At 44.6% G+C, this 27926-nt stretch overlaps 1 protein-coding gene across 2 annotated transcripts; it reads left to right on the top strand.

Moving 5' to 3' along the window:
• The first annotated feature begins 1496 nt into the window (after window positions 1–1496).
• Window positions 1497–27226, top strand: LOC131686851 (exportin-4-like). Of its 2 annotated transcripts, XM_058970845.1 has the most exons (8): window positions 1497–2138; window positions 16388–17364; window positions 17428–17602; window positions 17664–18799; window positions 18853–19054; window positions 25073–25486; window positions 25549–26060; window positions 26142–27226. In XM_058970845.1, exons 1-7 carry the CDS (start codon window positions 2088–2090, stop codon window positions 26020–26022), a joined length of 3429 nt encoding a protein of 1142 aa, XP_058826828.1. In that variant the 5' UTR covers window positions 1497–2087; the 3' UTR covers window positions 26023–26060; window positions 26142–27226. The 2 variants fall into 2 exon arrangements, with proteins under 2 accessions (XP_058826828.1, XP_058826827.1); XM_058970844.1 differs by having other exon boundaries at window positions 25549–27226.
• The last annotated feature ends 700 nt before the right edge of the window (window positions 27227–27926 follow it).

The raw sequence follows: 27926 nt of genomic DNA, 5'->3' as shown, positions 1-27926 counted from the left end.
TATATATATATATATATATATATATATATATATATATATATATATATATATATATATATATATATATATATATATATATATATATATATATATATATATATATATATATATATATATATATATATATATATATATATATATATATATATAATATAACGTGAATATTACCTCGCAACTTCATTGCAGTTTCAGCATCCACCTCTTCCGAAATCTTCTGCATGCTGGTTGTTCAAATCCACTCTTTCAATTAAAATGTATTTTACACACTACAACTCTAGCTTCAACTATTATAAATATTTGAACAAATTTTTATTTGTGAAAAAGTGATGAGCGATAACTAAACGAGCGTGTACCTACTAATGGAAAATGGCGGATGACGCTTGGAATTTTTAACTTGGCGAGAAACGGCTTTTCCGTTTGGTAACTCCAAAACGGTTTCTTGTGTAATACCCAAAAATAGAGTCAGAGTTACTCAGAGATATTATACATGACAACTCAATTTTTGACGTTTACGAACATCATTCAAAACTGAGTTAAAAGTACTCAGAATCTGAGTAACTTTTTACGAGCGTGAAAAGAATCTGTATTTATAGAGGGTTCACTGATAAAATCAAGTACCCATTAATGCGTAGAAAACTACTCATTTTCAATAAAAGTGGAATAACCCATTAAATGGTTAAAGCGTTTGTACCCATAAATGAGTACAGACCTTGTACGTCAACCTGTGTATGTTTCACCCATTATTTTTCGCAGAACTGTTACAACAAAATGCGTAAAAAATACCCATTAATGAAATTCGCGCCAGAATGAAAAATACTGTCAATAGAATTATTTCTGAATTAAAAAACATAAAATAACATTCATTTCACATTATTGTTTCCTTATAAAAGTATAGGAATCTAGATAGAAATCCTATTCTAAAACTACTTAACAAAATAAAACCGCCAACTGGACATATTTTTCATGGCTGGATCCTTTGGCTGCTCTAAAAATGCCGAACTGGCGCATATTTTCAACATCCTCAGTAGTCTAAACAGACGTTGTTTTCGGAGCATTGCTGAAATGTTCCGTTTCCGCCACAGACTCCGATGCAGGGCAATAATTTGCAAGTTCCACTACGATCCTTAGTTTGCAGGTTAACTCGCTTGAAATAATGCTTAAGGATTTTTCACCCATTATCAAGATCAATATACCCATTGACATCACCTCATCGAGTAGTTGTGAAATGGATAAAATGTACTCATTGTTAGAAACAAAAAAATACCCATTTTTTGACAGCTCGAATAACTTCCGAAAATGGGTAATTTGAATACATAAAATGGGTAAAGTTTTTTTAATGTGTTCATTGGATAACAATCGGTTCGGTATATCTAGCAACGCTGCCACGAATTGAAATATGAACGGACTCCTTCTTGTGCATAGTTTGACGTTTTATTTAATACAAGATGGTTTACCGAAATCTATCTCCATTGCTTTTATTACTTTCATCTCGCGCTTCCTTCTTCAAGATTACCATTTCCTCACTATTTGCCACCCGTTAGACATCATGCGTAAAGAAAAGTGAAAAGTACATACCTTTTTATAGTTTTCTGTATAAATCGTGTACAGATTTCAAAAATCTAGTTCACAAAATTGTTTCCCGTTGCTCATTCTGTGTAGTGCTCGAAAAAAACACGTAAACTTAAGTGGAAAACTCCCTTTTCGATTGCCAGGAAAATTTTCACATTCCGAACCCCACAAGCAGGGAGTCGATATACCTGCTCTAGACGGGGTTCGCATAAGAAGAAAAAAGAAAAGGTCGTGAAGACGGACGTGTTGAAACTTGAAACCAGGCCTAGTAGTTGGAACGTCTTGAAGAAAATAGGAAAAGGAGTGATTCTTGAATATTATTGCATTCTTTTTTGTGTTGCGATTTTACGGGTGTTAGCATCTGCTTCGGTTTGAAATTTTTCGCCAGAGCAGAGGAAAAGCGAATGCAAACATTGGATGAAAAGCTGGTGAATAATATTTGTGACTGAAGATAAACTTTGGAATTAATCAGTCCTCTAGATAGAGTAAGAGAAAAAGAGGTGAATTAATATTTCACAATGGAAGAATCTTTGCTGAAGGATTTGGAGACGGCTGCTCATATTATAATGGTAAGTTAACTTCTATAGTGTTCAATTAAAACATTTGGCTTATTTTCGTACAAAGGCAACTTTGGAGGACCTTCAGTACAATGGACCAATTAAAAATAACTTATTCTCAGCTACCAGCGCGTAACCAAAACAAAGCAACAAAGTATTTATTGATTTTTGTACTTCTCGAGCTCCACAGACGTCGCAGCCAACACAAACACAGTCAGTGCCAATAACAACAAAAATAACGCACAGTTTGTGATTCAGGTGCGAATAAAGAACATTATTTTGGCAGCTGATTGTTTTTTCTGGTAACGATGCTTGATATCGCAGTCAATCGTTCATTAATGGGAAGTTTCGAGAGCTGACGACTGCAATTTGCGCGGTCAGTACTCAATTCGACTATCTCCACCAGGTATGCTGGTACCTAAATGTAGCAGTTCAAGGTCATTTGGAGCTGTACGATCAATAGTTTCAGCTTGTAGTTCAATGCACCAGATTGGACAGGTTTAAAGAAACATATTGCTGTACTGTTATTTTCAACAATTTTAATTCACATGATTGAATTTTGCGAAATTTTGATGTGATCTTGCTGATGTGGTAAAACTGAATCCCACTGAAGATGCGGTGCCGAGTTACAGTCGCATATTCGTTCCGGAACAATGAACTGAGCCGACTTGTGTTTTCTGAGACTTTGCGGCGTCGCAGTATTCTTCACGATTTCCCAATTGGCCACAATTGGAGTACTTATGGTAATCGAAACTACAGTCCACAACGAATTTTAAGACACCACAGAACCAACAAGGATAACATGGTTTTCGGTGTCATTCTCCGATTTCAAGCCATAGCTCCGTTAGCTTAAGGGGTGTAAATTCTACGCAAGCCTTGTTTATTTTGGACGTGAACGCCACATGGTCCACAGCTCAGAGACATTCTTTGCGTTTTGCAGTTATTGCCGACTGATGACCGACTCCGTCATTCTAAATAGGTTTTTGAGCTTGGCAACTAGCGAAACGGAAATTCGTATAAATATTTGTAAAATAAATCTTTTCAACACTTCAGACCCCGGCCCTACCTAAAACTTTGACTGGGATTTGAAGTGATTATAAAAAGCAAGCAATGCGCCAGGGCGCACCCCACACTGATTTTGCCTTTACCCTGTCAGGCAAGACTCTTGACAGGGTTGACTTTCTTTCTCTGGCTATTCGTAAGAAGAAACCGGAAACCATTAGAAAATGAGAAGGATTGCCCAGAATGCGAACTTGAGGAGCTGCTGAAGGTCGTTGGAGGAGGTTGTGTCCTACACTTCGTCCATTCTCAACTCTCCGATTAGAGACGAGAATCGGACAGGTGTCAACGCAACTGATCAGCCCGGCGGAACCGGTCGGAGGGCTTGGAAAATAAAACGTGAGGAACACGGGAAACTCCTCACTTCAACGGAGCGGCGAAGAAACGCTATGGGTGACTGCTGAGGAACGGCCACAAACCCGCTGATGCGCTAGAATTGCCAAATATAGAGAATATACCAGTCGAGCGACAGCGTCCGACGAACAATAGTGGGTGTAGGGAGGAGCCCCAACCGTAAAAGATCAAGCGGCAGGATCCTAAATTACCACAAAAAATTGAGTAGCGCCCAACCTTCAACGAAATGATCTAGTTGAACTCGAAATCATCTGTGCACACAAGTGGCTGCAGCATTCCACAGCTGCGATGAAGCCCAAAAACGGCACTTCATTGGAAGCCGTAGAAACGTCGCAGCTTCCAACACCTTTTTCCTTGAAAACGGTGGGATCAAGAAACCCGAAAAGCCTTTTTTCATAAAGATAGGTGCTTCCCTTGCAGTGCTAGAAGCTGCTCAATTTTTACCTTTTAATGTTCAATACAATTCTCCTAGAATATTTACAATAGTCCAGTCACGTGAAAACCATAGCCAAAGACAGCCCAAATTGATAAGCTTTATTAGTTTTCAATAATATTGCACCATACCGAAGATATATGAAAAATTCATTTTCCATCCTCAACGTAAACTGTCCCTGGCAGCACTGCTCCATCGGAATCCAATCAGACTAATTGCAATAACTTCGGTTCTAGAACTGATCCTGGTAACTGTTAATGCTCAAATGGAAGGCAACAGTCACATTTATTAGTCTTACTTGTTTTTGTGAGCAAATCTAGCCCCAATGAAAAGTTATAGCTGTTGAAAAACGTTGTTGTCCACAAACAACATGGGCATGAATGGGTTAATAGAAACATTCTCCGCCTGATGCAGAATCAAAACAATTTATGTGTAAAATGCTAGAGGTTCGTGAAGCCCTCCCCAAGGTTTAGGGGTTTGACGGTATTGCAAACATCATCAAGCATCAATTGCTTTAAGATGGGTATTGCATTACGCCTCGATAGTGGTGCATCGAGGAGACCGAGAGGGCTTATGCGCCTTTTTATGCTATATGTTTCTTCATACTCTGCACCTGCGCATACCAACGCTAAACCACTGGTCTATGCGCGGTGTCGTGGCCGACTGGCTGATCGACGTAGATTGACTTTTGCTGTGTGCCGTGCTTGCAAATATTGTTCTGGGAGTCATTGTGTGTACATTTATCAGTCGACTTCGTCATCATGCGTATACTAATTAGGGACCGTTCATAAACCACGTAGACCAAAATTTGAGAACTTTCAACCCCTCCTCCCCCCTAGTAGACTTTAGTAGACTTTTACCAACAACTCTCTTTAAATCCCATTTATAATTAGTAATACGAGAACAACAAAAAAGTCCACGTAGACTTTTTCAAAGACCCACCACCTCCCCTTCGTAGACAAACGTAGAGTTTTGCTAGACCCCCAGTCCCCCTATGAGTCTACGTGGTTTATGAACGGCCCCTTAAATTAATTTAATGATCAAATTAATTTAATAAAGTAGAATAAGTAGAAACCTATTAGTTGTAGCTTTGTGATAATCGTAGTTTTTCGTACTAGTGTAAAACTGTTATGTGCTAGTCGTATGCCTATCTATGTATGTATTCGTCTGAGTATTTGTGACTGTTGGGTCAGGGAATGGATGCAGAGCTGACGTATGTGATAGAATAGTGGCTAATACTTCTGGAGATCAATCTGAGCATTTGGTTCTATGCATTCGGAAAAATCGGGTTGGATAAATTAGGGTAAAATAAATTTACCGACGCACGCGAGTCATCCATTCCCGGCCAGCATAGCATGATGAAAGTCTAACAGCATGCAATTGTTGTTAATGATAAATATACAACATTTGCTGCATTTAGACGAGTTTGATTGCATGTTACATATGTTTCTCTATTCTACTTCATTAGTCTGTTTATTTTGTACATCTATTAGTTTGCTTTTCCATTATTTACGTATACCAAAATAGCATTGTTCAATTTATACACTTCTAGTCAAGCTCTTTGCATCTTTCTTTCTTTATTCGGCATGTTATGATTCCTTTTATTAGTATATCCCTACTATACGCTATCCATACTCATATAGGTACAAAAGCTCGTGGCCTTCGCGATAACACAAACCTGGCCACAAACGCGACCATGCAATTGCAATAATCCACCTATACTTACGCCCGCGATTTCGCCTACATGAAAACACCCCGGTAGTTAAGTAAACGTGGCATCTTTAAACTTCCAAACGCAGTCTCAAACATTAACCCACCACTCGCGCGATCATAAAACGGTCACGTCCGAAAGTTTTACCAGTCTGGACTAATGCCTTCAGTTGAACCAATCAAAAAAGTGACGCTCATATTCACCAAACAACACGTTCCATGGTGACATGACCTGGAACTCAAGCTTCCTTATAGGGAAACGGACTACCATCTGTACCATACACTAAAAATTAAGCATCAGATTCACGGTCCGCGCGCAATCAGACAAAAATACACACTACGTCATTATAAAATCGAAGTTATACACGCGAAGTCACATACACGTGACAATCACGTTAATATACAAATGCTTGAGCCCTTCGCGATCATCCCCGACATCTACACCCGCGATCTAGTAAACATAATGGCATCCCAGTGATAAAGTGAATGTCTCAGCTCCTATAAATTTTCAAACGCGGTCTCAAGCGTGAACCTAAAATCGGTCACTTCCGGTTGTTTCTGTCCTTGATATCAGCAGATTAGGTCCATGCCTTCAATTGGATCAATTAGAAAAAGAAAGCTCTCATATCCACTGGACACCACATTACATGGCGACATGACCAAGGACTCTAGTGATATGGGGTAACTTACTCCCTGTCAGAATGTGAATTGTACACCAAAAACTAACTATCAGAATGAAGGTCCACGTGACCATCCAAGAACGCACGCGTATATAGGAAATGCCACACGGTTACAAAATCCAGTCTTGTACACGCGAAGTGACATGAACGCGAGCACACGTGACAAACACGTTAACGTACGAACGCTTAAGCCTTCGCGATTAACAACGCACACCTACGTTCGCGATCGCGCAAACTTTATAACACCCCGGTAATCAGGAGAACGTTGTAGCACTCACGAAGTTTCAAACGCTGTCTCAAACACGAACCTACAAACGTCCGTTTTCGCGCGCTCATGAATCGGTCACGTCCGGAAACAATTACTCTCTGTCCTAATAACTTAGGTCCATACATACAGTAGGACCAAAAAAAAGCACATATCCACTAGACAACACGTTCCATGGCGACATCACCGGGCACTCTAGTGATATGGAAGATCTCACACTCTTTTAGCATCTTAGCAGTACACCAAAAAATAAGTATTAGACTCACGGTCCGCGCACGATTATCCAAGAACACACGCGAATATGCGAAAGGCACATGGTTAAAAAAAGAATTTATACACGCGAAGCTACATACACGTTATCACACGCGACATACAAACGCACGCGCGATCGAACACGTTAACTACAAATGCTCGAGCTCTTCGCGATGATACACGCGATCGCGAGTCCCTACGCCCGCACATACCTGAACCGTACAATGAATATTACATTCAGAATTACGGCCCGCTACAATTGGCCTAATGCAGTGTTTTAGTGGGCGACATTGCCTGTCCCATCTGTAAATTGTAGTACAGCTCCAGTAGGACAACTCTCGAAAAAAAAATGCTAGAGGTTCGTGAAGAGAAACGCAATTCTCAAAACTGTAGGGTTCCTATTGGCAGTAAAAAAGGCTTCAATGAAACTGATAACCTCGCAACACAACCCACTGAACTATGTATTCGGAAAGGCTAGAATGCGCCAGTTGAAGGGTGACCCGGTCTTCGACGAAGTTTTGGGCAAGCGTGGACGTAAAAAGCTCCTGTGGGTGGCCCAATGCGGAACATTTCTCGACGGATTTCTGATCATAGCAAGCTTGCAGCAACGATAACTCGTGCATCTGTGAGAGCCCGTCTCGATCTATATTTAGAAGTTGCCTTTCGTATGCGGCTCACGAACTAATAAGGAAGGAGATGATCGGAAACCCCCTTGTAGGCGAAGGTGCGCAAACGGCTATAGCTGAAGTAAATACTGGGCCGAAGAACTTCGCTGGAACGTTGAGAAGCACACAGCCTGCGATTAGACGTCGACAAAATAAAGGGGACAAAGCATTGGCATTTGCGAACTCCGCTAGCGAATGACGGATCCCAATAGTAGCATGTCTGAAATAACATACGTACATGGAACTATTGAGAACCAGAGCTACAGGTCCAAAGCCCTGGTAAAGGAGGATGGTTGTGATGATCCGGGCTGAGATCACCACGTAAAGCAAGGTAGGGCATAACCCCAATTCCAAGGCGTGAAGCGACCCGTGCCGAGGGATGAGTGATCGAGGGGGTGAAAAAGATGCTCGATCGTTAACGGAGCCTGTGGGGTACCTGGGCAACCCCCACAGTAAGCGTCCCTTACCACGCTAATGCGGAGCTCTGGCGTGGCGGACATATATTTCTCGCGCTACTCGTGGGACTATACATGGAGATGAATAAAAATAAAAACAAACAGACGGAGGTGCCAAACCCCTTCGCTAGAGGTGGTTTGGCGAGGTCTCCCCCCCGTGGGGAGAGTAGTGGAGCGATGAGTGCTGCATCCGAAAGCACCAGTGACCCCCCAGCGGCGGTAGGCAATAACCCTACCAATGCATCGAAAAGGCCAATATCTGCGATGCGCAAAGTAGCGAAGCAACTCGATTCTATAATCGACTTCGCTAGCGCAAAGCAGAACATAGCCAAGGAGTTGAAGTTGAGCCTTCTGGAGCTCCGGAAAGCTGTTCGTGTCGCAAGACAGGAACAGCAGGCCTATGTTGAGAGGGTGGAATGTCGGGAGAGGCCCGACAGAGAAACCCAGACAGTGGCCTCCAATAGGGAGGAAAGAGAGAAGGTCGATAGAGGTTCACAGACAGTGGCCTTTACCTTCTACGGAGCAGCCACGTCGATCGGAGCGGCGACCGAGTTCCCCTCGAAGGGAAAAGGAAAGGACAATCGCAAGACGGCATCGAATGCGAAGCGCCCTAGGAAGTCGCCAGGCGAGGGTGCCAAAACCGACACCACTCGGCGTGCAACCGTCAAGGTCAAACGCCGCCTGGGTGAGGTAAGCGAGGGCGAGAGTGACCTCGCTGTGGAGAGCGATGGTACCAGCAACCCGGCACGACCGGGGCAGGGGGGCTCAAACCCCTGGACGCTGGTCACCAAGAAAAAGCCGGCACCGAAACCGGAGGTACCGCGGCCTGCGAGGAAGGCCAAGGACAGAGGCGAAACCTTGTGGTTAAAAACCGACAAGGACAAATACGCCGATGTCCTTAAATCGATGAAGGCGGCCGAAAGCCTTTCGGCCCTTGGGCAGGATGTGCGTAGCGTAAGACGCACCAACACGGGAGAGATGCTCCTGGTGCTGAAGCGAGGCGCACAATCAAGTGCAGTATATAAGGCCTTGGCCCAAGAGGTCCTTGGTGAGGGCGCCCAAATCAGGTCGCTAGGTGCGGAAACAACTCTCCAGTGCAAGCACTTGGACGAGTTCACGACCGCAGAAGACGTCGTCGCAGCCGTCAAGGAGCACTGCGGCGTCACAATCGAGCGGGCCTCTGTGCGATTGAGGGACGGACCCTCTGGCACCCAAGTAGCCTACCTCAGGCTACTGAATGCGGATGCCAAAAAGGTAACCGAGAAAGGGAAGCTGAAGATCGGCTGGTCGGTATGCCCTATTAGTATACCCCAGCCGCCTTCAGTGGACAGGTGCTATCGGTGCCTAGAATCCGGCCATAAAGCATACGAATGCAAAGGCATAGATAGGAGCAAGCTATGTCGTCGCTGCGGCGAGGAGGGGCATAAAGAGCGGGGGTGCACTAAGGCATATAAGTGCCTTATCTGCACCGCTAAGAAGCAAGCCCATAAACATGCTATGGGCGGACCTTCGTGTCCCTTCGGCGAGTTAAATAAGAAGAAGCCGTGAGAGTCACACAGCTAAATCTTAACCATTGTGCAGCAGCCCAACAGCTGCTGTGGCAGTCGGTCTCGGAGTCGAGGACAGATGTCGCCCTCTTATCAGACCCGTACAGCATCCCTGCCGGCAACGGCAACTGGGTGTCGGACGGGTCTGGAATGGTGGCAATCTGTACAACGGGAAGGTTCCCGGTTCAAGAGGTAATACACCCCTCCGCCGAGGGTGTGGCGATTGCCAAGATCAATGGTGTGTTCTATTGCAGCTGCTACGCCCCACCAAGGTGGCCAATAGAACAGTTCTACCAGATGATTGACAGGCTCTCGTCGGACCTCGTGGGCCGGAAACCGGTAGTAATAGCGGGAGACTTCAACGCTTGGGCAGTGGAGTGGGGCAGCCGCTGTACAAATAGCAGGGGTCAAGCGCTAATGGAAGCGTTTGCGAAACTCGATACTGTGCTAGCTAATGATGGCTCCGCTAGTACATTCCGTAGGAACGGAGTGGAGGCGTGGATTGATTTGACCTTTGCCAGCCCGAGTCTGGCTCCAGGCATGGAATGGAGGGTAGACGAAGGCTACACCCATAGCGATCATTTAGCAATCCGCTTTAAGATCAACTATGGTGTGCAGCATCCGAGGGCGGGAGATCCCTGTCAGGTACGCGGGTGGAAGTCCAATCACTTCGACAGCGAAGCTTTCACCGCGGCCCTGGGACTGGAGGCCAACACCGACAGTCTAAGCGGGGATGCGCTGGTAGCTGTTCTACCACGCGCGTGCGACGCCACTATGCCGAGAAAAACACTGCCAAGAAACGGTAGATGCCCGGTATACTGGTGGAGTGCCGAGATTGCAGCTCTACGGTCAGCCTGCCTCAGAGCTAGACGTAGGATGCAAAGAGCTCGCACCGAGGATGCAAGAGAGAACCGCCGTGAAGTGTTTCGAGCTGCGAAATTAGCCCTTAACAAGGCTATTAAAAGCAGCAAGAGAGCGTGTTTCGACAACCTGTGTGAGAGTGCCAACGCGAATCCGTGGGGTGACGCCTACCGGATTGTGATGGCCAAGACCAAAGGGGGCTCCTCACCCCCAGAACGGTCTCCGGACCGGTTGGCAACGATTATCGAAGTACTCTTCCCGTCTCGAGCCACAAGCCCCTGGCCACCTGCACTACGAGACAGTGCGGGCACGGTCGAAATGGTGGCTCCAGTGACGAATGAAGAACGACTCGCAGTGGCTAAATCCCTAGCAATGAACAAAGCTCCAGGGCCGGATGGAGTTCCAAACAACGCTCTCAAGGCAGCGATCATAGCGAACCCGAACATGTTCAGGCTAGCTATGCAGAGATGCCTTGACGAGTGCCGTTTCCCCGATAGATGGAAAAGGCAGAAACTGGTGCTGTTGCCGAAGCCCGGGAAGCCGCCAGGCGACCCATCGGCGTACAGACCAATCTGTCTGATAGACACGACTGGCAAACTGCTTGAGAGGATCATCCTCAACAGGCTCACCCCGTACGCGGAAGGTACGGACGGTCTGTCAAGCAACCAGTTTGGCTTCCGGAAGGGTAAGTCCACAGTGGACGCTCTCAACTCAGTGATAAATACTGCCGAGATAGCGATCCAACGAAAAAGGCGAGGTATTCGATACTGTGCGTTAGTGACACTTGACGTGAAGAACGCATTTAACAGCGCAAGCTGGGATGCCATCGCGCTCTCGTTACACCGGCTTAGCCTACCGGTGGGTCTGTACCGGATCCTGGAAAGTTACTTCCAAAACCGCGTACTGATATACGAGACCGATGCCGGTCAGAAAAGGGTTCCGATTACCGCCGGAGTCCCGCAGGGCTCGATCCTAGGCCCGGTGCTATGGAACCTCATGTATGACGGGGTTCTGAGACTGAAGTTCCCTCCTGGGGTCAAGATCGTCGGCTTTGCCGACGACGTAACCTTGGAGGTCTACGGGGAGTCAATTCCTGAGGTAGAACTAACCGCAGAACACGCGATTAGCACGGTGGAGGAATGGATGAGCGCGAGAGGCCTGGAGCTCGCTCATCATAAGACGGAGGTAGTTATCGTCAACAACCGCAAGTCGGCACAACATGCAGTTATCCATGTGGGAGAAGTCGCGATCACTTCACAGCGAAGTCTGAAGTCTTTCGGAGTCATTATAGACGACAAGCTGACCTTCGGCAGCCATGTCGACTATACGTGCAAGAGAGCGTCGACTGCTGTTGCGGCACTATCGAGAATGATGTCCAACAGCTCAAAGGTGTGCGCCAGTAGACGTAGGTTACTGGCAGGCGTTGCCGTATCTATCCTCAGGTACGGCGGCCCGTCATGGTCAAGAGCACTGAGGGTAACCAGTTACCTACAGAAACTGGAGAGCACCTACCGCGTGATGTGCCTCAGAGTGATATCTGCCTACCGCACGGTATCACACGATGCATCCTGCGTGATAGCGAGCATGATGCCAGTCGGGCTGGTCATTCGGGAAGATGAGGAGTGCTTTGAGCTACGTGGAAATAGGGGAGCCCGCGAGCGCACCAGGGTGACCTCGGTCGCCAGATGGCAGCGTGAGTGGGACAACTCCTCGAAAGGTAGGTGGACCCACCGGCTGATACCTAGCATATCGAGCTGGGTGGGAAGACCCCATGGGGAAGTTCACTTCCACCTGACACAATTCCTGTCAGGCCATGGCTGTTTCCGTCAGTACCTCCACAGGTTCGGGCACGCGGAGGTCCCAGTCTGTCCGGACTGCCCAGGTGTAGATGAAACTGCCGAACACATACTGTTCGTATGTCATCGGTTCGACGTCGAAAGAAGAGCAATGCTTGACGTCTGTGGCTGGGACACAACCCCGGATACCCGTATCCAGCGGATGTGTCAAACGGTGGAGAAGTGGAACGCAGTCTCGGCTGCTACCATCCAGATTGCCAGCAGGCTACAGGTAATCTGGCGAACCGAGCAACAGACGGCGGGCACGGCTAACTAGTGATTGGTTAGCTGGAGCAAAAAAGGCCAAGCGCAAAAAAGGGAGTGAATGGTCTGTTCATGCCGAGGCAGGTTTGGCGCAGCGAATGGCAACCGCGTAAGGGGTAAACCCAGCCACCCCGAAGCAAGACAGAAGAGTGAGTGTATAGGCGTATAAGTGGACTGCCTCATGCCAAGACGGGAGGGTCGTAGCGTAGTATGTTGGAACTAAGCTATCGATGCCTCATGGCGTGGCAGAGGAGTGAAAGGGTGAGCATCCAAGTCAGTCTCACACTGCATGTTAAGGGTGAGCATAAAAGTCAGCCTCACAGGTTGGTAGAGGCTAGCACAAAAGTCAGCCTAGCAAGGAATGAAAAAGGTGAGCACAAAAGTCAGCCTCGCATGGTATGTCAGAAGTGGGGCCTAAGAAAAATGTCCCACATGGGATGCCAGAGGGAGTGACAAAGGTACAATAGAGTGGCACGATTGAGAGTGAATCAGGTGATAGGGTGAGCACCCAAGTCAGCCTCACATGCATGGGTAGGGCGAGCACAAAAGTAAGCCTAGCAAGGAATGAGTAAGGTGAGCACACAAATCAGCCTCGCATGGAACGTAAAAGGTGAGCACAAAAGTCGGCCTCATGTGGGAGTGTTTGAGAGTGAATCAAAGTGTGATTGAGAGAGCACCCAAGTAAGCCTCATACAGGATGTATGATCGCGTGAGTGAGAGTGAATGAGTACATTGAGTACAGCCATCCCCCCAGAAGTAATACCGAGAGGTAGTTCCTGGGAGGAATGATGGCGGAGCCCAATGGAGTTTAGTCGGTATTAATGGCTGGTCACCATTCGAGTCCGACACGCCCCCAGTGCACCCCGTGTGGTAGATTGGACTCTACCGTTAGCACGTGTACTGGGCTAGGACATAAAGGTCTTCTCCATTGTAAAAAAAAAAAAAAAAGCATTGGCCCAAAAAATCGACTGCCGAAAACACCCAAACAATGAGCAGCAAACGTGAACCTTCATCGCACAAAAAGTGCCACAAGAGTTCTTGCCCGGAGGTTCACCAAGGAGCGCCTAGACATCGCTTTCATACAGGAGCCGTGATCAAATAAACTTTCAATCCTTATTTTAAATTCCACGGCTCACAAGTTAGTATATTCCAAAGACCATACAACTCCAAGAGCTGCAGTTTTGATGAACGGACTAGTACAATTACAGGTTTCATTCAACGAGATGTCGCTGCAATATTTCCAACGATTAGGAACAAGCAGGAGATTGCGATAAAATTTTAACATAGAGCGCTAAAGGGTAAACCACTACTTGATAGGGATTTAAATGGTCACCTGAGTATAATAAGGGAACTCGACCTAAATCCTGTCTTGACCACAGTTCAATATAAAATGGATGACGAACTTGGACATCTCATATGAGGTCACATAGTGGATCACCGGATGCGGGATGTAGATTACTTTTGTCGATTCTGTAACTAAGAACCCGCGAACTCGGAACTGATTCAAACTGATGCAAGTACTTCCGGAAGCATTGCATCGATTTGAACAAGCTTCGTCATCGCTTTGCCCGAATTGTGCGTACGTGCAAGAGACACCGGAACACGTGGTCTTCTAATGCCCTAGGTTTGAAGAAGTTCGGGTATGCCTGGTGTGACAGTTGACAGTATCGTCGAAGAGATGTGCCACGACGAGCATACCTAGGACGCTGTCAACAAAGTGGCTACGAGTATACTTTCCGAGCTGCAGAGGAAGTGGCAAAGGGACCAATGAAGTAGCGCCATTGGCTAGAAAGTCGCCGTGATACCCCAAATCGGGTTTCGAGAGAAATTCCGCCGCTGGGGAACTTTTCGTTGGTGCCCAGTTGAATCATACGCGGCGTATCACCGGGTTTGGGTTGCAGGGGCACCAGCAAACCAGACGCCAGGCTTCACCGAAATTGCCAGACCAATCTCGACACCCTACCGGGTAGATCGTGACTAAGCTAGATCCACCGCCAGGGATTGGACAGCGCCGAATAGCTAGCAGTGGGTCGTTGGGGCGCCAGTAAGCCGGAAGCTGCGCTCCACCGCTGAATTGACCCCAGCACCTACTGGTTGGCCCGTTGAGTAGGCTAGGTGCACCGCCGGGGACCAGATGGAGTAGATTGGGACGAAGCGGGGAGCTAAATCAACATCGGTATCGGGAGCACTCTAACGCTCGGTTTCGGGAGAACCTCTCTCGCTGGAGAATTTTCCGTCGGAGTAGGCTAAATCCATTGTCGGAGACTAGACCAAATAGTTCGCGAACAAGATTTTACTAAAATTGGGATCTGAATGGCTCATCGGGGAAATGGGGCGAAATGGAACCAGGGGGGAACCAAACAACTTAAGGGGGTTGCGGTGCTAAATGGCACCGGACAGGGAGCCAATGGGCTCAAGAAGTTGTAATACTAAAATCAAAGAATAATTGTTATCAGGAGAACTTCCTTCGCCGGGGAACTCCGTCAGCGTAAGCTAGATTCACCGCCGATGAGCTCCGTCGGCCTAAGCTAGATTCACCGCCGGGGACTAAACATACCGCGACGAGACACCACCTGTCGCGGGTCGTCAGGGCACCAGCAAACCGGACGCCCTGCTCCACCGGAATCATCGAACTTACCTCGACACCTTGTTGCTTGGCTCGGTTTCAAGAGGACTTCTCTAACCGGGGAATTCTCCGTCGTCGGGGGGAAGAGCACTAAGTCTCGGCTCACAGCTAGTTCTCCGACTGCCATGCAGAAATGGACCGTCTGTGTATTTCTCTCCCAAAATTGACTATGTATTTGGTGAGTGATTGAATTCAGTCGATTGGTAACCCCTCGACTTGATAAGCGAGACGAGAGACCAATTATTCGTAAATGGTACTTTTCTGAGTGTTTCAATGAGAGAGTACATATGAAATGAGAATGCGAGAAAAAATGAGAGTGAAAAAGTAACGGGAAGAACGAAAAAACGGGTCACTAGTAAAAGTAGGCCATGGAAAAAAGCTCTGGATAAAATTTGGATTAGGACGTTAGTAACAATGAGAAATTCAGTTTTACTATTCACATCTTTGCATAATATTCTAGTAAAAACCTTCGGCTTTCGACATGTACTGGAAAAGTAGTGCAGATTATCACAGTAACGTCGTAATAATCGAAAGAGAAAGGCTCTCAATGTTACTTCCGTCTTATTCCAAATTTTTTCCAGAATTTTCTTTCGTTCAGAAAAAAAATTATTTGCGAGCAGACATTTTTTTGAGTTGTTTCAGAAAAGTTCGAAAAATGGAAGATTTTTTCGCCACTATGTCGTAAGGTACTGCCGGGGAGGAATCATGTTCTGGGCAAGAGCAGTGGTTTTTAGCGGGTTGGATGGTGGCAGCCCAAACCCGTTCCCTGAGACATTAGGGTTTTGTAGATTTTTTCCTGGATTTTCTGGTTTTTTTAGTTTTATTAAAAAAAATCATATGCAGACTTTTTCCGTCGAATTGTATAAAAGACTCGACCCTGCGGCCTCGGTTAAGAAGTCCAAATTCCGATCCATTGTATAACCTTTCCGTATGTGAAAGGCGGAAAAGACCATGTGACTACATATTCAAGTTTCGTTTCAATCATTAACTGCAGTTCTACGCATAAGTAATGGTCCCGTATATAGGAAATCCCATAGCATATGGGACAGTTATGCGTATAGCGGCAGTTAATATATCGATCGGTTTTTCGTTGGACATTACCAAAATTAGAAAGTCAACTCCAAATCTTTTTTTAAAACCACGGATTTGGTCTACAGATTCTTAGTGCTGTTTTCAACAAATCCCACGGACTCAAGACCCGCGCACATACACTATTTCCAATATCGTTTATTCTATTTTTTCTCTTTCCCTTTAGGCTCCGCCGACGGTAGTCTCCAGAGAGCAGCGCCAGCAGTCCGAAGCCATATTCATGAACTTTCGCAGAACGAAGTCCCCGTACGTCCTGTGCCAGACAATCTTGGAAAAATCCGTCGTAGATCTAGTGCTTTTCGAGGCAGCAGACGTCCTCAAGAAAGCCGTAGTCGCCGAATGGATGTCCATTCCAGATCGGGACAAGGCGTCACTTCGGCAATATTTGCTGAACTACATCATCCAGCGGGACATTCCAGTATTCATAAGGGACAAACTGCTCCAGGTGGTAGCGATCATGATCAAACGAGCGAGCCTGGAAGATTTGGGAGTGGAACGGGGTCAAATAATAGAGGAAACAAAAAAGATGCTGACTTCTGGTGATATCAAACAACAGATTCTGAGTTGCAGTATTACGCTGGCCATTTTGGAGGAGTATTGCAACATCGTGCGCTCGGATGATACCGGTCTAACGACGCATGAACACTTCCGAGCGAAGAAACAATTCGAAGTCTCGGACCTGCTGAAGGTCTTTGTCATGACGTTGCAAGCCATGGAGCAACTCATCAAAGTTTTCGATGCCAGTCACTCTATGCATTTGTATCTTTTCAAGCAAATGCTTTCCGTTATGGAAACAATCCTGGCATGGGGTTTTTTGCTGCCTAAGCTACAAATTGTACGCTTCCTGCAACCGTCCTTGTCGAAGAAAATTATTGACACATCGGAAACTGTTACGAAAGCACTGCATGCACCCCCTCTGAGGCTACATGCCCAGTGGAAGAATGTGGTTTTCGAACCAAAATTGTTGGAGATATTTTTCTACATCTACTGGAAGATTCGTGATAATGAAGACCTACAACCGAAAGCACTAATTTGTATCCTCCAGCTGTCCACCTTGAAAGGGCCAATCATAACAGATAACAAAGAAGAAAGTATAACCTATTTGACGAACTATCTGACTCATTTTCTTTCGATGTTGAATACGTAAGTTATTTGCTGCCCTATCCAAATTAGTTACTTTTTCTAATGTCACAATTTTTATTCCAGCATTGAAATCAAAGAGAAAGAGGCATACAGTTTTTCCCTGATTCTACGTAAGTTGCTGCAGCTGCTTCCCCGTGCACAGATCAAAGATCTTCCGAATTCTCTCTGCGATGCGTTTATGCAGCAAACTCTCGCTATGACTTTAAAGTTCATCGAGTTGGCCGCAATGGAGGAGGCTGTATGTTTCGATACAATGTTCAACTATTAAAGTTAACCTAATTATTTTCCTATCATTTTAGATGACTCCCGATGAAACAGTTTACATTGATGCGCTAGGAAATTTACTGGAAATTTGGCTGTACGTGTTGAATGATAAGGAGAACTATCCGGCGGAAGTTATGGTACCGTTTATTACGCAAATGTTTGAAAAATATATTCAGTACCATTTGGCGGCTCCGGATGGAATGCGCGGTGTCGGTCGGGATTACGAATCGATAGATGAGATTGCAGATTTTGAGGAATCTGATCGGGAGCGTTTTAAGGAGCAATTGATAATAATCGGTTACTTTGGGCGAGAGATTCTGACACATTCGCTGTCGCTGCTGTCCAAACTGTTGGAAGATCGTACGAGAAACTTGGGAACGCAGCTGCACTTGTTGCATTCGACAAAGACAATGAGCGCCTCCAGTTCCAAGACTATGGTAAACTTATTCGAAGACATACATTGGATTTTGTTGGTCACTGGTCATGTGTTGGCACTGGAAGCGGACGGTGAATCAGCAATGATTCCAGGCGAAATTCTGCAGCTATGCACGCAACAAATTGCTAACGGTGTGACGGACGTTACTAATAGTTTGAAGTTGCTGGCATCGCCTAGCCAGGACATCCAGGAGATTCCAAATGCGGTGATAAATGCGGATCCGGTGATTCGGCTGATCGCAGCCGGCTTTCGGTTGTGTGAGTTGGAAAAGAGTGCCATTGAGGTTCGCATGTATCAGTTTCTCAGTCCCGAACTGAGTTCCACCTTGGTTTGGTTCCTACGGAGATGGTCCGATGCGTATCTAATGCCGGTTAATGAAGAGTACGTGAGTACAATATTTCGGCAAGCATTCGGAACGGGAACGCCGGGTTCAGTGTGGGTTATAAATTATCTGCTGAACAAGATCTGCTTGAACGCACAGTTCCTCCGAGCCGAGCAGTCCGTCGTCGAGGAAACTTGCGAGCTGTTCCTGGTGCTGCTGAAGCGAAAGGATCGCTGCAGGGCTATCTTCAATTCGGAATTTTTCCGTTCGATCTGTGATTTGAAAAGCGTCGATCTTCCAGCGACGGCTAAACGTAAATTACTGAAGGGTTTTGTGATGGTTGCCTCCAGCGTCGAGAGTGAAGCGATGCGGGCCGAGTACCTGGGAAAGATTCTGGCGCCGATCGAGGAGAAGTATGATGGTTGACATTAGCATATGTATATTTTTTAATATTCTTTGTTTTCAGGTACAAAATGTTGATCTCACACCAAAATTTTCAATCCGTTTATCAGGAAGAGCATGTCAAGCTGAAGGTCATCGAAATACTGGAGGAGTTAATTGGTTGCGTACAGGGAGCTTACCAAAATTCGTTGACGATCATTTTCACTAAGATTCAATGCATATGCAAGGAGTTGCCGATTTTTCTCGATCTGTATCATAATTATGCGGTGAGCATTATCGGTTAAGGGTTGTTATGACTTTATATAGGAAGACTAAGAAACATACGAGTACCTAGTAGTTTTCTTCGAAACAAATTGAGCACTCGATGTTTTGTTTCCTTTAACGTGGTACTGTAATCCTATTGCAAAATATTGATTGTTGTTTCGACGGAGTCGATGATGAGTCCAACCATAAAAACATTGGCGTGGCTAGTCCTTTCTAGTTGGGGCTTGAACATATGTTTATTGCCTAACTTCATTGTGAGGCAATAAACATATGTTCGAGCTACAAGAGCAATTACAGATATGTTAGCTACACATGTAAGAACCGACGACAATTCCGACGTCTTTGACCTAACGTCAATACTAGAAGGATTCCTAACACCAGTTCGCAACGAAACCAGCTTTTCTATGACCGCAACTATAAAACAAACAAACCCAAGTGGACGACGGACTGAACTCCGCTCCAAATTCACCGCGGTCTGATGGCAGTTCCATATCAAATACACGAATGAGTAGCTACGAAAAAATAGAATAGAAATGATTATAATCAAAAACCAAATTGATCAGGAATGTACGAGATTGCCAGATTTCAAAAACCAGTCGCCTAGTGTTTCGGCATCGTTGTTACGCTTGTCGAGCGCCGTATATTTCTTTTGTAGTTTTCAAACCCTACTGAGCTTATAGTCACAAACGCTGTTCAAGAACGACGTCCGTCCGTAAATGAGGTTAAGAACTGGACCAACTAAAGGAGCTGATTATTTTCTGGCAGATACAAGGATGTATCGAGAAGAAAAAGGGAAATATTGAAGCTATCGCATTCATGCATAACGTACGGGAAGAGCTGTGCTTCAGTATATTACCAAAGACATATATTTTAAAAATATTTACGTTTCAACGATTTATAATCGAAATCATATTTCGGATGCATTGGAAATGCAGTACCTTTTTTCCTAACTCGAGGGAGACGTAAAGAGATTAGTCAATAAATAAAAATAATCCTGGTGCAAATTATCCAAATGCATGGAGCATCTCACTCAGCCACTACGACACTGTGATTTCATAGCTTAATATCCAACAGAACAAGCTACTTTTAAATCATTGACCAAGCTGGTAACAACTTCAGATGAGATTATTCACCAGTTAGATGCATTAGGAGATGAGAGATTATGGCTGATTAATCCAGCGATGCTGTTCTCGCTCGAGATTTTGCGTGACCGAAGAAAAACGCTAGGCATGCAGTTCGTACACATCCACAAACAAATGGGCTTGTTGTGCTGCTCGTTCGTTTCGCAACACTCAAATCATAGTATTCTGGAGAAACTTGATGAGGATACGCGAGCAAATTGTTCCCAGGAAGTTGTTGATTCCGAGGACCCAACTTGTGGTTTACGTTCTCGGAAAACTAACCACCGTAATCCCATCTCAGCGGTTCAACTCCGAAAACATTAAGCTGCTGGACGATCTCGGTGAATTGGCTGATACGGAATTCAATCATCCAGGCACAATAGACCTCATCCTAGGTGCAGATGAAGCGCAGCTACGACGCCACAATCATGCTGCATATTGAGATGGATTTGAAAACAACGCACATCGCAAAAATTTTGGAGCATGAGGAGATTTGCAAGGCACCACCGCTTAAGGACTTCCAACGTATCCTTTTTCAAAAAAACTCGGAATCAATGAATGAAGCACTACCAACTATGTACTATGATATATGACACAAAGACGGTCCCTTAATCGATAATAGAGTACATGAAAGAAGCAGCAAAGCGGTTTAATGCGGTGTACTTCCAAAAGCAGAATCCGTCAATCTCGATTTTTATGTAGATGATTTTCTGTCAGTTTATCAACATCACGAATATAGTGCCAACTAGCAATCAGACCCAAGATGAACATGTTCCGGTGAAAATGTTGAATAACATCAATGCAGCTAAGGCACTAGAAATCAACCGGTACCCTTCCGAGGACGAGTATGGTTCAAGGTCAACACAAAGCGCCAGATGATTGCAGATTCAGCTAGACTACTTGATCCATTGGGCAGGTCTCCTGAAACGGTCAAGATAAAAATTCTCTACCAACAACTTTGCCTCTTCGATGTTGTATGGGATGACTCACCGTCGAATTTGAATGGAAAGCAATAAAGAAGGCTCTATCTCTACTTGAAGTCATCTGAATTCCACGATGTATATTTTCTATTCGTGGTTGAATTCAACGTCACATATTTTCGGATGCCTCCGAGCAGGCATATGCAGCCGTGGTGTACGCAAGGACAATCGATGAACAAGGTAACGTCTCTTTGGCTTTGATTGTTTACAAATCACGTGTAGCACAGATCAAGCAGGTATCATTCAAGCGCTATCTCATCTTGCCATTGAGCATTGCGTATGGACTCGTTTAAGCTGGCCGTCGCAGATCTCGCATCCCGCTGTAACTCACCGGCGGAACTTGTTGGTAATCTTTTGTGGTTTCCTTCTCCAGATGTTCAAGGCGATGATCTATTGGAAACAAGACCTGCCAGGTCGCACCACCTGGTAGTTCGACGCAATTCAAACTATTACTACGAATTGTAGCTTTTGAAAAGACGTTCTAGTTTTTCGTTGATCTTCCGCACATTGGCCTCGGTCAATCGATTCATCTACAACCTCAGGTCAATCGCAGTCGATCGTCCAAGTGAAAAGTCGATCCCAATAGAACTACGTCATGTCAAATTACATCAAATTCAAGATGTGTACATCTCAATTAGAAAACAGGGCTCTGGGACGTGCCATTTTCGTCCTTCTGCAAGCTAATCGGCAGCGTACAACCTGATCAGCAGATAGTAGAATTAAAAGCCAAGTTCCCCGATGTGTTTACAAACCGTATCGGCCTGTGCAATACAAAGTAAGTTCGACTCATTCTCAAACCGGACACACAGCCTGTACTCAAACCGAAGCGTTTCACCAAACATGGAAGCCGTTGACGAAGAGGAATTGAAGCGACTGAAAGATTTGGGAACTCGAGTCACCTATCGTGGTGGATCGCAAACCGGACCGCTCCCTTCGTATTTTCGCAGATGTTTCTACTGGATTGAATGGTGCGCTCGAATCAAACGGATGACAAATTGCACGATGTTTAGCCACATCGACCTGTTCAATGTCTTCAATTTGAGGTCCACGAAGAAAATTGGAAGCCTATCACGATCAACACTTACAAGGGGCTATATCGTTTCAATGGGATTTCCTCTGGGGTCAAGAGCGCTCCCGGCGCTTTTCAGCAAATCATGCTGACTGGATTATGTACATCTCAGTCCGGTGGTCGCACCGCTGAGGAGCAGAAACAGAGTCTGTACAGTGTTTTGCATCGACTAAAAGAGTAAGGATTCACGGTCAAGCTCGAGAAGTGTCTTTTCCTTATGCGCCAGACCAAGACAAGGCTGAGAATATCGTCAACATGCATCCACCTAATGATCGTACTTGGGTGCGATTAACTATTATGGGAAATGCATCCACGAAATGCGCGCACTTCGCCAACCGTTGGATGAGCTGCTCAAGGAAAGTAACGGTTTCCAGTGGTCTGATGCATGTCAGCTTCTTTTGATCGCTCATACTGATGCACTATAACCCTCGCATTAAGATAGTTGTGTCTGCAGATGCTTCGAACGTGAGAATTGGCGCCAGCATTGCAGACCGGTTTTCAAACGGACCAGAGAAAGGAATCTACGTGCATCCTGAATTTTAACTCCAGCCGAGTCCCGTACAGCCAGATTGAGAAAGAAGCCCTGAGTCTGGTGTACGCGGCCACAAAGTTCCACTGAATGATCAACGGAAGGTATTTCGTTCTTCAGACGGATCACAAGCCGTTGTTTGCGATTTTCAGTTCAAAGCGTGGTAATTCGCCACCATACACAGTAAATTGCCTACAGTGCTGGGCGCCAACAATGCTTCTGTCTGACATTCGTGTTCGGTTCCGGAAAATAAATTGAAAATCAACCTAAAAAAAAAGCGTTTAGAATTTAGAAAATTCACTTGGTATGCTCGAAAGCACAATATCGCTCACACCTTCTACAAAAAAAAATGTTTTGCAGCAAAAACACATTGGATAATGGTTTTCACATAACTTGAGTTACACAACGAGAGGTAGCGCTATATATCTAGTAGAAACGGAGGGAAAGAGATTCCGCCAACTTACCCCAACCGTCAACTTACCCCAATCGTCATCTTACCTCAACCGCCAACTAGCCCCGAGCTCCTCTACATTTCCACTGACCATTTCGGATATGCAAATATTCTCTCGCGTTTTAATCAACTGGCATGTTAAACCCGATGAGGAATACATCAATGCATCGATTGAGGTTGAAACAGTTATCTGCAACATCGTCTGTCAGCCCATTGAGCGTCTCATGATATCCACCGAGACCAGCAAGGAAGTCGTGGAGCTCGTACATAATGGATGGCCAAGTGACGTAAAATCTCTTTCCGGAACACAGCTGTTTGCGGGTCGGAATTCGCTGTACTTGGCGTAAAACGTTTTTAGCGTCATCCCGAATACACTACAACAGTAAGTCCTCGAGCAACTACACAGGAGGTTTATAAAGGATAACAACAACAAGCAGGATAGTTCAACACGAAACATGGTGCGACAGAGAAGAACTTTGACGTGCAAGACAAACACCCTTATTCTGCATTACGACGGATCGCTTTTTCGAACGAATATGATTTGCGTTCTCAATAACGACAACAAATTCAAACGGGAGCGAATAACCCGCTCACACAGCAATTAGCTGCGGAAACGCTATGACGACTGCAATGGAGTACCAGATAGGGCAGAGCAGACTATTCCTCTTGATGTTCTTTTAGGTGCTTAGAGGCTTAAACCGTCTGAAGATTCCGCTACTACTGTAGCAGCACCATATCAAGCTGAACTAGAAAGATTGAACGAATTGCAGCGATGGTTCTTACGAGAGCTTCTCGAGCCGGTTAGCCAACAACGTCGTGGACGGGTTCCTGTTAGGGGACCTAACCCAGTTGAAGCGCTTCTGCGTCGCTCGAGACGAGACAGCAACTTGTACCGATCCGCTACGATGCCGATGCCGCCAGCTCTACTAAAATGGGAGGTGTTGTAGTGCGACTCTATTATACGCACGTTCACGCCTGTCAACTGACAGTTGTCAACCGACAGTTATCAACCGATAGTTGTCAATCGGTGGTTGTCATCTAACGGGATGTGATCAATACCACCTGCAAACGAAGACATCAGACATTCACAGCCGGCTGAACACGACACGTAACACAATCCACTTTAACTACCATTTGTTCGACTCGAGCATTCCAAGAGACTCTCACGTCAAGAATCTCGGAGTCATCATGGATTCGGCTCTAACGTTCAAGCCACATACTTAATGCATCGTGAATAAGGCATCAGCTGGGATTCTTTCAAATAGAAAAAGCTTTAGGGATGTATACTGTGTAAAATCACTTTATTGTGCGTTCGTTCGCTCCACACTAGAATATTGTTCTGTTGTTTGGAATCCGTACTACTAGAACGGGCTTGATAGAATAGAGGTTGTCCAACGTCGGCTTATGTGCTTTGTTCTCCGACATCTTCCTTGATGAAATAGAGAAAATGTTCTCGAGCTCTGTTCGACACGGGCTTACTACCAGCGAGGGTGGATAGCTCTACAATGCTCGAATGTCTGGATCTTCAGGCCCGTATCGCGCTCTACGTAGTGGCTCTCACCTACGATTACCTTTCAGGAGAACCAACTCTGGTCTCCTTCAGCGTTATTTTCAATAGTATGGCGACGGTATTTGACTTCCACTTGACGAGAAATTTGATAATATTGTCCATCATCAAATGTGAATAGTTTAAGCAACGACCACTGGGGCCAAGGGTTTTTTTGGTGAAGATACAACAAATAAACAAACAAACGAAAAAAATACCTACTCTCTTCAAAGATTCAATTTAACCAGCGCGAAAACAACCTGACGAAGTCGTTCGTTTGTTTATCTAAAAATGCTCATCAACCGAACAAACATTCACTTACAGGTAATCGTTGAACTCATCCTGGAGCTAGTTTGCGAAATTGTGTCCGTCATTGGGAACGTTACATCGGAACAGGTGATACGAACAGCTGTGCATGATTGCTGCTTCTCGGTGATCCGAATTTACGTCAAAAACAATTCCAATCGAGTCTCACTCGGTGCGGCGAACACCGACAGTGATCCGGTAGATCTGATACTGATCCTGAAGCTGCTCAACTATCTAACATCGAAACCGCTTTTCACGGACGATTTACTTCTCACCGGAAGCGATGAGAGCAACGCACAGTCGTCGGAAATTTGCATTTTTGGTCTGACGCATATTGTACCGTTGATCACGATCGATCTGATCAAATATCCGGATCTTTGCCTACAGTACTACAGCACAATCACGTCTTTTATCGAAGAAAAATATAGTATAGTGAGTTTGGTTTATTTCTTTCCTAGATTCTGACTCGTGCTAACAGATTTTTTTTTCAATAGATTCCCAATCTGCATCCGGATCTGCTGAAACAGCTGCTCGGTTCCATCGAACTTGGGCTCAGTTCCTTCACGTCCGAAATCGAGAGCAAATGTTTAGAGTTCCTAGAAATGTACGCAAACAATGTGTACTTCAATCAGGACCCACAGGCGCCGATGGCACAGCTGCTGCGTCCATTCCTTAAACTGTCGCTGGATATGATTCTAGGTCAGAAGATCGATCTGAACAACACCATGGACTGGTACCGTATGTTGTTTGTCGTGATTTGCTGTTTCCCGGATCACTTCAAGGAATTGCTCAACAATTTTCTGAGCGAGCTGCTTGACCCGGAGCATGTCATCACCAGCGACGTGGTGCTTTCCATTACTAGCCTACTGAATGATATGGAGTATGTCAACAATCGGATGACCAAGTCCAAATTTGTTGAGCGGTTCGACCGGTTTGTGGCGAATTTTAGTAGCATGTATAAAAAGTAAGCGCGATGTATTTTTTACGTTAGTTTCGAATCGGATCGGTAAGTTTCATTTAGTTTGTTTAGAATTTATGTTTGTTTCTGTTACATAGTTATTATTTTGTACGACTGCACACGTTTTAGAAATTGTGCTGAGAGAGTGATTGGAAGAATCGTGTTGCGGAAATGTGAAGCTTATAACAGGTTTTTTGGGGATACTGAACTCCCGTGATTCGCACAACAATCCCATCTACGGAGGAATTCCTTAGTAACGTGGGCTGTTATGCTTATCAATGCAAAGAATTACGGTTCAGTCAAATATTGGACGGCCTTGGACAGTACTTAAAATAAGAAACGCGAAGATCGAATTGAGGATAACAAGTACGCAAAAAAACCGACAACTAAAATGCTAGAAAACAAGATTGAATTGGATATTTGAAATTCAACCTTACGCATATGGTTCCATTTTGATGACCTGCTTCTATTTCTCAGATTCTTAGTACGTTGCTGTGTTAGATATGAGTTGTTAGTATCATATCCGAGGTTGTGAGCTGCATCTCACGTTATGAGAAAATGGATCATATAACTTGGCGAACAACACAATTCAATAACTTTCATTAGGTAGTATATAATATTTAAGAAAGAAAGATACGTTGTACTTTCAATTCGATTTAAAAATTGATTATTGATGAAATATTTTTTAACGTCGTTGATAGTTTTTATTATAAGAATTTAAAATTTGATGTTCCAGATGTAATAAATGCTTTTCGAACAGCACAAACTGGAGCACCTTATCGTGAAATTCAAATAAGGGAGGTAAATTACCATCACTTCAAATGAACAACGTTTTGATCAATTACAAGGTTCAACTATTTCGTTGACTAAAATGGTCGCAAAGGGAAAAAGAAATAGGACTTTTTCAATTGAATGTGGTTAGACCACAAACTACATTCACGTTCTTTAGTTTCTATTTCAAATTAATTCTTAAATCGCTGATAATATTTTGCGTAATTTTATGACTTCCTCTATTGCTGCTTTTACAATACATATTTACAACACGAGGTCGGAAACTATTTTTTATAATTATATTGAACAGCGAATCTTGAGTATGACGAGCGACAGAAATGCAAACACCAAATTATGATGATGCGATTCTACAAAATCACAAATATTTATAACACTGATGTGTACTTTTTAGAAAAAATGTATTTTTGGTGTATTAGTAGTGATTGGAATTTGTTTTTCTTTTTGTGAGCGTCTCTTTGAATGTGTATTTTAATTCTCAGTAATTTTTACATATACGTAATGTTTCCAAATCTTTCCGAAACGGTTAGGTGTGATAAAGGTCCATGTATCAGTAGGTAGGCTCGTGTACTTAGATAGGGGTGATTTCCCTAGAATGGAATTTTGGGGAGAAAGAAATCATACAATGTATTGTTTCGAGAAAGAGATCATACAATGGTTGTTTTTTCAGTTTCTTATTCAGTTCTATCGGTTCTATCTATGCGCGAAAAATAACCGATTGTATGAAGCATGACATTTTTCGTTTTGATTTATGCGTGCTATCTGAGCAAGCAGAAGCATCGTCCATTGCTGTTATTCCTGTGTCAGTCCAGAGTTGCACAAAATCCATCTTTACCGTAGGAAATTACACACTGCTCTACTTCCCGCTCATTCAGTTACATCTATCTTCTGCATTGCGACAAATCACTGATTTTTTGTAGCTAACATAGTACATACTTATTTTTTTTTGTATGCTCCAATAGTTCAGCGTATTTTTTGTTAGTTCGTTAGTTAGTAGTGTCTCTGCCCTGATTCACAATTATACAGAACTTTCATATGAGACCTTAAGGTCTTTTTCGTTCGGTTATGAGTGGGCATCGAACCGTCACTGATTCATAATTTCACCTCGAAAACCAGAAAGGGTGT

This window comes from Topomyia yanbarensis, chromosome 3 (genome assembly GCF_030247195.1).
Source record: "Topomyia yanbarensis strain Yona2022 chromosome 3, ASM3024719v1, whole genome shotgun sequence".
Classification (NCBI taxonomy): Eukaryota; Metazoa; Arthropoda; class Insecta; order Diptera; family Culicidae; genus Topomyia; species Topomyia yanbarensis.
The sequence above is the reverse complement of the archived record's forward strand: the minus strand, read 5'-3'. Positions and strand labels throughout refer to the sequence as shown.

What these genes read in the sequence shown, in the direction of transcription:
- LOC131686851 (XM_058970845.1), top strand. Translation starts at nt 2,088, where the DNA reads ATGGAAGAATCTTTGCTGAAGGATTTGGAGACGGCTGCTCATATTATA. An exon ending in TGGCCGCAATGGAGGAGGCT is followed by an intron (nt 17,603 to 17,663) that starts GTATGTTTCGAT and finishes CTATCATTTTAG; the next exon opens with ATGACTCCCGATGAAACAGT. An exon ending in TCGAAGAAAAATATAGTATA is followed by an intron (nt 25,487 to 25,548) that starts GTGAGTTTGGTT and finishes TTTTTTCAATAG; the next exon opens with ATTCCCAATCTGCATCCGGA.